Source organism: Oncorhynchus gorbuscha, linkage group LG14 (assembly GCF_021184085.1).
Source record: "Oncorhynchus gorbuscha isolate QuinsamMale2020 ecotype Even-year linkage group LG14, OgorEven_v1.0, whole genome shotgun sequence".
Classification (NCBI taxonomy): Eukaryota; Metazoa; Chordata; class Actinopteri; order Salmoniformes; family Salmonidae; genus Oncorhynchus; species Oncorhynchus gorbuscha.
Window position 1 is genome coordinate 54618209 of NC_060186.1, and position 12559 is coordinate 54630767.

The window sequence follows — 12559 nt, forward strand, 5'->3', positions numbered from 1 at the left end:
TCAGAGGGGTTGGGTTAAATGCAGAACACACATTTTGGTTGGATGTATTCAGTTGTGGAACTGACTAGATATCCCCTTTCCATTTTCAAAGACAGTAAAAAAAAATGTAATACAAATACCGAGCCAAATTGTATGAAACATGTTTTGAAAATTCCATTTTTTTATACTAATTCAGTTGCTCAGAGATTTTGTTGAACAAGTAATAACTCTCAAAAAGATAGGGGTCAAATCTTTTGGCACCCACTTTTCAATACCTCACCTTATGAGGACAACGGCATTGAGACTTGAAAAACATTGGAGAACACATTTTCCAAATCCTTGATATCCTTCATCTGCATTTATGGACTGCCCTTTTCAGTTCAAACCACAGGGTTTCAATTGGATTCAAATCTCGGAGTCTGAGAGGGTTGCTGTAGCCTAGTGCGCTCTGGGAAGTCAAAAGCGTTTCCTTGGTTACTGGAGAGCACCAGCAGAGGGGGAAGTGTCTCAATGCACCAGGGCATCCGCTCTGAAATGTCATTGAAGATAGACAGCAGAGCAGAGCAAAGCAGACGGACGGTGCAGGATTAGGGCCAATTTCTCCTGGATTAGGGACTATTTCTATGGGATTAGGTCCATTCCTCTGCTATGGGGTTTGAACAGTTTTCTGGTAGGGATTAATATATATCTCCATCTGAAATAGGTCAGGTGGATGGAGGAAGTGCCTGGAATACCATGGTAGTGGAGAGCGAGACAAACATACCGTTTAAACAGTCAGGCATGGAATAATGTGTAACACCACTCAGCTGAGTATGGCATATTTCATAACTCATGGACTCCAAGCATCATAGTATATTATAGCTGGCTGTCAGTCTGTTTGTGTTGTTAACCAGGAAGTAAAGTAACCTGATAGAGCAACAGCAGAGTCCAGCCCAGTCTGGACTTAACATCAGAACTATAAATAGCAGCACAGCTAGCCTGTCAGGATTTTAACTGAGGAGCTTCTCCTCTCCTGAGCAGCACAGAGAGAGAGACAGCAGGGGAAGAAGAGTTAACAAAACCCTGCACTCTTTATTTAACTAGGCAAGTCAGTTAAGAACAAATTCTTATTTACAAACCAAGATGACGCTGGTCCAATTGTGCGCCGCCCAAGGGACTCCCAATCCAGCCTGGATTTGGACCAGGGTGTCTGCAGTGACACCCCTAGGACTGAGATGCAGTGCCTTAGACCACTGAACCAGGGTGTCTGCAGTGACACCCCTAGCACTGAGATGCAGTGCCTTAGACCACTGAACCAGGGTGTCTGCAGTGACACCCCTAGCACTGAGATGCAGTGCCTTAGACCACTGAACCAGGGTGTCTGCAGTGTCACCCCTAGCACTGAGATGCAGTGCCTTAGACCACTGAACCAGGGTGTCTGCAGTGTCACCCCTAGCACTGAGATGCAGTGCCTTAGACCACTGAACCAGGGTGTCTGCAGTGACACCCCTAGCACTGAGATGCAGTGCCTTAGACCACTGAACCAGGGTGTCTGCAGTGTCACCCCTAGCACTGAGATGCAGTGCCTTAGACCTCTGAACCAGGGTGTCTGCAGTGTCACCCCTAGCACTGAGATGCAGTGCCTTAGACCACTGAACCAGGGTGTCTGCAGTGTCACCCCTAGCACTGAGATGCAGTGCCTTAGACCACTGAACCAGGGTGTCTGCAGTGTCACCCCTAGCACTGAGATGCAGTGCCTTCGACCACTGAACCAGGGTGTCTGCAGTGTCACCCCTAGCACTGAGATGCAGTGCCTTAGACCACTGCGACACCCAGGAGCCCACAAATAATAGTTCTTTATGTAATATGTAATAAATCAAAGCAAATGACAAGGTTGGGATATATTGGGATTAAGCAGTTTCCTTAAATAAATGCAATGCGGCCGGGCAAATCGATTAAGTGCTGGGATTTGGTCGGTTTCTCTGCGAGGCGAGGGATTAAGGCTCTTGTGTAAGCCCCCGAATGAGTCAATATTTGACAGCTCTGGACTGGACCTCCCTGTGTTTGATCCTGTCTGAAGAGGTGAGGGACGGCAGAGGAGTGTGTGTGTGTGTGTGTGTGTGTGTGTGTGTGTGTGTGTGTGTGTGTGTGTGTGTGTGTGTGTGTGTGTGTGTGTGTGTGTGTGTGTGTGTGTGTGTGTGTGTGTGTGTGTGTGTGTGTGTGTGTGTGTGTGTGTGTGTGTGTGTGCGCCTGCATGTGTACATCTCTTCATTTTCACGTTATATCCTTGTTTCCAGGAAAGGTTTAGTAAACAGACAATTATTCCATCCAATGTCCTTAGATTTATACTTCTCAAGACTTCATGAGGCCTGCAGCTGTTTTAATATGGTGAAACTACTCCTTTAAAAATATGTTTTTCAAAAGAAACATTGAACATCTAAAAGTCAAATCACAGTATAACAGCAGGTGAGCTGGTCATTTTCTGGTGTTGGTGAGGTGGAAAACTGAGCAGGTTGAGCATAACACAGTAATCCTGTTACCCAGAGATACACAGGCTAGAAATGGTTAAAAAAAATGTTGTGTGTTAGCTTGCATTCAATTGCAACTTCCTGCTGCACACATCAAGCTTCCATTCCGCCTGTCACAGGGGGATTCATGGCTGAATTAAGATGAAATCGTCAACCCTGTTACGGTCAACCCTGTTACGGTCAACCCTGTTACGGTCAACCCTGCTACTTTATTTGGCACGTAATAAGCCCATACTATAGTCATTTTAACCTCTTGAGATGGGAAAAAAGTGTTTTTGATAACGTTGAACATGTGCTCTGTATTTGGTGAAATCAAAAGTATTTTTTGGCCGTGTTACACTTCTCAAAAGGCAACGCACGACCCTTTGTGTGACAGCCAGGGACCATTGACCTTTTGAACTACTATCTCCATTCTATAACAACGAACGTCAGTATCTGCTGCAGCACACATGATCGAGGTAACTCCCAACCACCAACACGACACATAGCCATTGTTTTCCACTAGCTCAGGGTCTTTTCCACTTAAAGTAGCTAGGGTACTTTTCAATTCGCTAGTCCCCAAAAAAATCTCACAAGCCCTCTCCCGCTAGAATGAACAATATGCATATTCTAGCCATCTATTGATAGGACAGGTGCCTGTCAGTCACAAAGGGAGCGATGACAGGGAAACTTGCGGGTTTGACCGTCTGCTGTCTGTCCGCCTCTCGGTACCTGGGTGTGTGTGTTGTGTGCGCTGTGGTAGCGGTTGCATTTCTTTAAATGGAGGGAGAAAGCATGAATTAGCATGTTCCAAATAATTTGGTGATGATAGTCAAAATCCTGTTTTCTGACACTGCAGGGTTTTCCCACAATTAACGGATTCCCGTTTGTATCAGGAATGGTCCACCACCCAAAGGACATCCAGCAAACTTGACACAACTGTGTGAAGCAATGGAGATAACATGGACCAGCATCCTTGTGGAACGCTTTCGACACCTTGTACAGTCCATGCCCCGAAAATACGAGGCTGTTCAGAGGGCAAAATGGGGTGCAACGCAATATTAGGAAGGTGTTCCTCATGTTTTGTACACTCCGTGTATGTCCATGGTACTGCATCGGCACTAAAGATCACATTTGTATTTTTGATATGAAGTCCATCAGGACTTTCCAGACAGTGGCGTTAAAGTGAGTGACTCGTCAGTAGCTTACTGTATTGCATCGGTAAGAGAGCTGTTCCTTTGGCTCCCTAATTTGCATACTGGTAGGCATTTTGGTGATTATCTGCCCATAAGTTAGAAAAACGTTCAATGAATATGGTGAATCCTCCTCACTGTAGGCTCGTGGAGAGAGCCTCACTCTGGCGCAAAATATGATAAAAGAAAACTGATTTAGTTGTTTTAAAAGCTCATTTCAAAGATATTGATGTAGGTGTCGACAATGGAGTAGTCAACTACTGTTTTCTGTGTAGCAAAGCCCATGTTTAACACCTGCTTCATTCTTCAATCATACCAAGCCCGTGGTTAGTCAATCATACCAAGCCCATGGTTAGTCAGTCATACCAAGCCCGTGGTTAGTCAGTCATACCAAGCCCATGGTTAGTCAGTCATACCAAGCCCGTGGTTAGTCAGTCATACCAAGCCCGTGGTTAGTCAGTCATACCAAGCCCATGGTTAGTCAGTCATACCAAGCCCGTGGTTAGTCAATCATACCAAGCCCGTGGTTAGTCAGTCATACCAAGCCCGTGGTTAGTCAGTCATACCAAGCCCATGGTTAGTCAGTCATACCAAGCCCATGGTTAGTCAGTCATACCAAGCCCGTGGTTAGTCAGTCATACCAAGCCCATGGTTAGTCAGTCATACCAAGCCCATGGTTAGTCAGTCATACCAAGCCCATGGTTAGTCAGTCATACCAACTCTGTGGTTAGTCAGTCATACCAAGCCTGTGGTTAGTCAGTCATACCAAGCCCGTGGTTAGTCAGTCATACCAACCCCGTGGTTAGTCAGCCATACCAACCCCGTGGTTAGTCAGTCATACCAAGCCCGTGGTTAGTCAGTCATACCAACCCCGTGGTTAGTCAGTCATACCAAGCCTGTGGTTAGTCAGTCATACCAACCCCGTGGTTAGTCAGCCATACCAACCCCGTGGTTAGTCAGTCATACCAACCCCGTGGTTAGTCAGTCATACCAAGCCCGTGGTAGTCAGTCATACCAAGCCCGTGGTTAGTCAGCAGAATCTTACAGGTTTCTTTAAAGGCCCAGTACAGTCAGAATGATATGTTTCCTGTGTTTTATATCATATTGTGCAGCTGATGGACTTAACACTGTAAAAGTATGAAAAAACATCAGTCCATCCCTACTGGAGCCACGTTTCTCCCTCCTGCTACCCCTTGGCCTGCACGTACACCTTGGTCCACATGCCTCTCCTCATCTCCTATCTGTCTGTCAGCCTGCCAGGAAGGTTACTGTGGTCTCTGTTTACACAACTTTATCTAACTTTATCTTCACTCAACACTACACACACCTGACAGGTCCACAGCTGTACCACACATGACCCAGGGACCAGGAGTCCTCACAAGGACAGTACAACTAGCAAAATTCGAACAAGTGGGGACATTTCGCTGGTCCCCACAAGGAAAAAGTCTATTTTAGGCTTAGGGGTTAGGTTTAGGCTCAGGGTTACAATTAGGGTTAGGAGTTAAGGATAGGGTTATCGTATTACGTTTAGGGTTAAATTAAGGGTTCGGTTTATGGGTTAGGGAAAGTAGGATTTTCAATGGGAATCAATTGTTTGGTCGCCACAGTAATAGTAAAACAAATGTGTGTGTGTGTGTGCGTGTGCGTGTGTACGTGTGCCTGTGGTCGGGGGGGTGTCGGAGGCTGCTTTTCCATTAAGAAAGAACGATATAATGCTGCAGGATGGTTCTGTCAATACTCATGAATGTGAGAGAGGGAGAGAGGAGAGAGAAAGGGGTGAGTGATAGAGCAGTGAAATAAGAAGGGGAGATGGAGAGGAGAGAGGCAAACACATTCTACCCTAAAGTGTACCTGGTTAGTATACAGTCACACAATATCTCCATGTAACCTCCATGTAATAAACTGCCCTTTGCCTCAGCTTGATTGGTGTTCTGTGCATTGTATGTATTCCCATAGAGATAAGTACTAGTCATATCTATGTGTATTCCATGGAGGTAAATGAGTTGGCTGTATTCCATGAAGCCTCTGTTGTTAACCCTGGACAAATAGCCGCGTTTGACCACTGGGTGGCTCAGATACTAGGACCAAGAGGAGGAGATGTGATACAGTATGAACACAAAAGCACCCCTGTGAAATAACGTCAGCATTAGAGCCATGCATTATTCCTCATCATTTCATCCTTAATAGAAAATGTAAGTAAAAGTGAAAGTCACCCAGTAAAATAGTAATTGAGTAAAAGTATAAAAGTATCTGGTTTAAAATATACTTAAATACAAGTAAATACTATACATACAATTCCTTATATTAAGCAAACCAGGCACCCACCTAAAAAGAAATTCCGACAGCTAGGTTGCACACTCCAACACTCAGACATATTTGTGTTTAGTAAGTCCGCCAGATCAGAGGCAGTAGGGATGACAATGTGTTATATGGATAGGTGAGTGAATTGGAGCATATTTAAAAATATATATATATATTTCACCTTTATTTAACCAGGTAGGCCAGTTGAGAACAAGTTCTCATTTACAACTGCGACCTGGCCAAGATAAAGCAAAGCAATGCGACAAAAACAACAACACAGAGTTACACATAAACAAACTTACAGTCAATAACACAATAGAAAAAAAATCTGTCTTGTATTCAAGATCCTTAATGGCCTGGCTCCCCCTCCACTCAATATTTTTGTTAAACAGAAAACCCAGACATGTGGCAGCAGATCCACAAGGTCTGCCATGAGAGGTGACTGTATAGTTCCCCTAAGGAAAAGCACCTTTAGTAAATCTGCATTCTCTGTGAGAGCTTCCCATGTCTGGAATACACTGCCATCAGACACACATAACTGCACCACATATCACACTTTCACAAAATGCTTGAAGACCTGGCTAAAGGGCAATCAGATTTGTGAACATGGTCCCTAGCTGTGTGTTGCCGCTTTCCATGTTGTCTGTTGTCTGTAGCTTGTGAGGTGTGGAAACACTTTGTTGCTTTTATGAATTTTGTTTTGCTGCTTTTTGTTCTATGTTGCTCTGTCTGTATGCTATGTCTTGCTTGTCCTATGTTGCTATGTCTTGCTTGTTCTATGGTGCTATTGTCTATATTGTAATTGTTTTTAATAACCTGCCCAGGGACTGCGGTTGAAAATTAGCCGGCTGGCTAAAACCGGCACTTTTACTGAAACGTTGATTAATGTGCACTGTCCCTGTAAAAATAAAATAAACTAAACTAAACTAAACTATATACAGTGTGTGCAAATGTAGTAAGTTTGGTTGAGCATTCGAAATGTAACGAGTACTTTTGAGTGTCAGGGAAAATGTATGGGAGTAAAAAGTACATACAGTACCTTCAGAAAGTATTCACATCCCTTGACTTGATTAAATGTCGATTTTGTGTCACTGGCATACACACAATACCCTGTAACGTCAAAGTGGAATTGTGTTTTTTCAATTTTTTACAAATGAATTAAAAATGAAAAGCTGAAACATCTTGAGTCAATAACTATTCAACCGTTTGTTATGGCAATGTCAAAATGTACTTCAAAATGTATCTCAAGACCTGAAAATTATTGTCTAGCAATGATAAACAACCAATTTGACGGAGCTTGAATCATTTTTTAAGAATAATGGCCAAATGTTGCACAATCCAGGTGTGGAAAGCTCTTAGAGACTTACCCAGAAAGACTCACAGCTGTAATCACTGCCAAAGGTGCATCTACAAATTATGGACTCAGGGGTGTGAATACTTATGTAAATGAGATATTTCTGTATTTTATTTTCAATGCATTTGCAAACATTTCTAAAAACATGTTTTCACTTTGTCATTATGGGGTATTGTGTGTAGATGGGTGATAAAACATAATATCACATCCATTTTGAATTCAGGCTGTAACAACAAATTGTGGAATAAGTGAAGGGGTCTGAATAATTTCTGAAGGCAGTGTATTTTCGTTAGGAATGTAGTGGAGTAAAAGTAAAAGTTGTCAAATAGGAATGGTAAAGTCAACTACAAAACTACTTAAGTAGTACTTCAAAGTATGTTTACACGCCACTTTACACCACGGAGTACCACTGATATGATCCAACGATCATACTGCAGAATGTTATTGGAATCCTTTCCCAGAGCCCGGTGTGTCTCTTGATTTTAGGGAGCATGGTGTGGAATGTAAATCAGTGACAACGTGCAGGGTTTCATCAGACGCATAATAGCTCAGTTCCATGGTAGTAATACGTCTGTTATATTAACTGTGTGACTGCGTCTCTGTAACAAGCTTCCCAAATCAGAGTCTGCAGTGGTGGGATTCACGCCTCGGACAAAACGCTGTCTGTCTGTGTTGTTCAGTTAGACAAACAGTTTTGGCACCTCATCATTTTCTATTTGCGTCACTGCATTGCCCCACTAGTTCAGGATGAGAGAGACAAGCCGTACTCAGCGTAGAAAAGAATATCTGCCTTTTTTTACATTTTGTGTATGTGAGCGAGAATGTGTGTTTGGGGGGCAGTGATGTCATAACTGGAAGAGGGAGCGAGGGGAGGGGAGGCTAGTGGGCTGACTTCTCCCTCGGCGTCTCTGCTTCCCCAGCCAGCCCAGAGTAACACCCAGCCTGCCTCACTGCTAGAGACTACTACACAGTGGGCTCTTCAGAGCACAACACACTCACACAAACACACCGGCGAAAACACACACACAGGTGCTCCGGACCAGCTGTCCTTTGTAAAGCGAGCAGTAGATTCCAGCAGTTTCTTTTATCTGTCTGTCTGAACGGTGCAGAGAGGAGTGAGAATGCCTTCACGAAGCCTAGACTGTGATATCTCTGTCCTCATCGCCTGTGTGGTGGACGTTGAGGTGTTCACCAGTCAGGAGGTCAAGGTAGGACAAGATACACATACACACTCTTAGAAGGCAGCACAGAACATACACTTCACACACACACTTCAGAAGACAGGTTTAGAATTTGAGTTTGGGTTCTATGGGTTTGTCTAGGCTTCTTAAAAAACTATATTCAGCTGTATGCATTCTGTATGTACTCATCTTTATGCGTTCTGTATGTACTCAGCTGTATGCATTCTGTATGTACTCAACTGTATGCATTCTGTATGTACTCAGCTGTGTGCATTATGTATGTACTCATTTGTATGCATTCTGTATGTACTCAGCTGTATGCATTCTGTATGTATTCATCTGTAAGCATTCTGTATGTACTCAGCTGTATGCATCCTGTATGTAATCAGCTGTATGCATTCTGTATGTACTCATCTGTATGCAGAATTGTGTGCTTTAAGTCTAAGATTGCTGTAAAACTACTCTCAGTTTGTGTCTAAGACAGTGTTGTACAGTACTATTGTTTTTTCCCATCACCAGACGACTAGAAGATAAGACACCATGTCAATGTAAAGTAGTATTGATCCCATATTCATAGCACGCAATGACAACATCAAGCTTGTAACTCTACAAACTGGTTTGATGTATTTGCAGTTTGTTTTGGTTGTGATGAGTACATATAGAATGCATACAGAATATGGGACCAAATACTTAACTTTTGTCTACATTGATACACTATAAGTAAATTAGCCCCAATACTTTAAAGGCATACTGCAATATTTGGGCCATTTTTATATGTCTACTTTTTATGTCTCCCGAGTGGCACAGCAGTCTATGTCACTGCATTGCAGTGCTAGAGGTGTCGCTACAGACCCAGGTTCGATCCCGGGCTCTATCACAACCGGCCGTGATCGGGAGTCCCATAGGGCGGCGCACAATTGGCCCAGCATCATCTGGGTTTGGCCAGGGTAGGCTGTCATTGTAAATAAGCATTTGCTCTTAACTGACTTGTGTAATTAAATCAAGGTTAAATAAAAAATGTAAAAAGTAAAGTATGAAGGAAGTTAGAGGTATTTCCACAAGCCAATGTTAGTTAGCGCAATGAATGGAAGTCTACAGGTACGCTAGCATATGGAGGGGAGTTTGTGCACAACAAAGATTTGACATATTATACATATATAGTATTGTCTGAAGGCACTGCATGAAGTCGGTTTTAATTAGACTTCTAACACAGGGAACTTACTGTTGAGAGTTAGAATAATAGAATACACAAGGTGCAATTTCGAAATCTGGTTGTGCATCAGCAGTCACTTGGATAGCACATCAGTGTTTGTTTTTTTGATTGGTAAGTTAGTCTAGTGACCAGCTATCTGACCGTGGTAATTGATCCTCAGTTATCATAATAAAAACTGCCAACATTGTATGAAATTAGTTATAAAATTGCTAAATCTTCTCTAACATGGCAAAATGTGTAGAATTGCAGGAAATTAACTTTGAAACCATTTTTTTTCTCTTCGCTGTCACAAGGTCGGCCGTTAAAATATTTTCCACGAGCCATTGCGGCTCCTCAGGATGAGTTCTGTTTTTTTTTTTTGTGGCCTCCACCCCCATCAAAGTTGCCAATCCCTGATCTAACACATCAGCCTTTTTACTATTACTTTGATTCGATATGTGTTGGAAAAATTATGGTTTTAGGATGAAGTGTGTTGGACTTGCACTGCAAGCAAGATGCTGCAGCTTTGTTCTCCTTTTTCTCAACTGTTCATCATTTACTTGCACAAGACACAAACACGTGTCTGTAAGTGGAGCGTACGTCATCGCACCACACTCACAATCCATTCATAAAACCCCCCTGATGTGCTGCTCCAATGCATCACACCTTGGACAGACTGAATCTCACTGGGGAGCCTGAACTCTCTCTCACACACACACACACACACACACACACACACACACACACACACACACACACACACACACACACACACACACACACACACACACACACACACACACACACACACACACACACACACACACACACACACACACACACACACACACACACACACACACACACACACACACACACACACACACTAACTAACAGAGATCTAACTACACTACACACAGCCTCACACAAATCTACATTATCTAAACACAGCTCACAGACTTGGGTCTCTGGGTGAACAAATTAATTCTGTGAAAATGGGGATGAAATTTTAAGATTCCATGTACCAAATCTGGGTGAAAAAAACAACAGACTGCAGTTATTGGATTACAGTGCATTGACCCAAAAATAGGAAAGGAGGATCAGTCTGAGTCATCATTAATCCTCCCATTACATCCACATGTTTAATGTTTAATTAATCACTGTCTACTGCTCGGCTGCTCTGGTCTGGCTGCCATCCTCTCCACCATCTTCATTCTAGAATATAGAAGATTCTAGAATTTAGACTATCCTCTGATAGAAGATGAGGCAGTGAGAGACTGAAGAGATGAGGTTATGATTTGAGTGAGGGTTAACGCTTGGCTGGCACTAGGTATAATGAATACCTAATGTTCAGACTTGGTGATTGGTCAGATGGACAGATGAACAGAGAGACTGACGGAGGGACAGATAGACAGACATACATTTGTTATTATACATTTTGCCAGGCTTCCATATTCCTGCTGCCACAAAAACAAATGAATATGGAGTGATGTACAGTCGTGGCCAAAAGTTTTGAGAATGACACAAATATAAATTTTCACAACGTTTGCTGCTTCAGTGTCTTTAGATATTTTTATCAGATGTTATTATGGAATACTGAAGTATAATTACAAGAGTTTCATAAGTGTCAAAGGCTTTTTATTGACAATTACTTGAAGTTGATGCAAAGAGTCAATAATTGCAATGTTGACCCTTCTTTTTCAAGACCTCTGCAATCCGCCCTGGAATGCTGTCAATTAACTTCTGGGCCACAACCTGGCTGATGGCAGCCCATTCTTGCATAATCAATGCTTGGAGTTTGTCAGAATTTCTGGGTTTTTGTTTGTCCACCCGCCCCTTGAGGATTGACCACAAGTTCTCAATGGGATTAAGGTCAGTGGAGTTTCCTGGCCATGGACCCAAAATATAAATGTTTTGTTCCCCGAGCCACTTAGTTATCACTTTTGCCTTATGGCAAGGTGCTCCATCATGCTGGAAAAGGCATTGTTCGTCACCAAATGGTTCCTGGATGGTTGGGAGAAGTTGCTCTCGGAGGATGTGTCAGTACCATTCTTTATTCATGGCCTTTATTCATAGCTGTGTTCTTAGGCAAAATTGTGAGTGAAGCCACTCCCTTGGCTGAGAAGCAACCCCACACATGAATGATCTCAGGATGCTTTACTGTTGGCATGACACAGGACTGAAGGTAGCGCTCACCTTGTCTTCTCCGGACAAGCTTTTTTCCGGATGCCCCAAACAATCAGAAAGGGGATTCATCAGAGAAAATTACTTTACCCCAGTCCTCAGCAGTCCAATCCCTGTACCTTTTGCAGAATATCAGTCTGTCCCTGATGTTTTTCCTGGAGAGAAGTGGCTTCTTTGCTGGCCTTCTTGACACAAGGCAATCCTCCAAAAGTCATCGCCTCAATGTGTGTGCAGATGCACTCACACCTGCCTGCTGCCATTCCTGAGCAAGCTCTGTACTGGTAGTGCCCCGATCCCGCAGCTGAATCAACTTTAGGAGACGGTCCTGGTGCTTGCTGGACTTTCTTGGGCGTCCTATGCGATCTTACTGGCAGCAATATCCTTGCCTGTGAAGCCCTTTTTGTGCAAAGCAATGATGATGGTACGTGTTTCCTTGCAGGTAACCATGATTGACGGAGGAAGAACAATGATTCCAAGCACCACCCTCCTTTTAAAGCTTCCAGTCTGTTATTCGAACTCAATCAGCATGACAGAGTGATCTCCAGCTTTGTCCTCGTCAACACTCACACCTGTGTTAACGAGTGAATCACTGACATAATGTCAGCTGGTCCTTTTGTGGCAGGGCTGAAATGCAGTGGAAATGTTTTTTGGGGATTCAGTTAATTTGCATGACAAAGAGGGACTTTGCA

The 12559-nt window shown here is 43.3% G+C and overlaps 1 protein-coding gene across 3 annotated transcripts in view; it reads left to right on the forward strand.

Annotated features, from left to right (window-relative positions):
* Window positions 1–12559, forward strand: part of rcan2 (regulator of calcineurin 2) — a 117622-nt gene that overhangs the window by 57457 nt on the left and 47606 nt on the right. Inside the window, exon 1 of one of the 3 annotated variants that reach the window (XM_046298509.1) lies at window positions 8229–8521. The exons of the other annotated variants lie outside the window; for them this stretch is intronic. Coding sequence (XP_046154465.1) covers window positions 8435–8521 — 87 coding nt within the window. The 5' untranslated portion in view covers window positions 8229–8434. Of the gene's footprint in view, window positions 1–8228; window positions 8522–12559 lie in introns of those variants that run through there. 3 annotated transcript variants of the gene reach the window in all.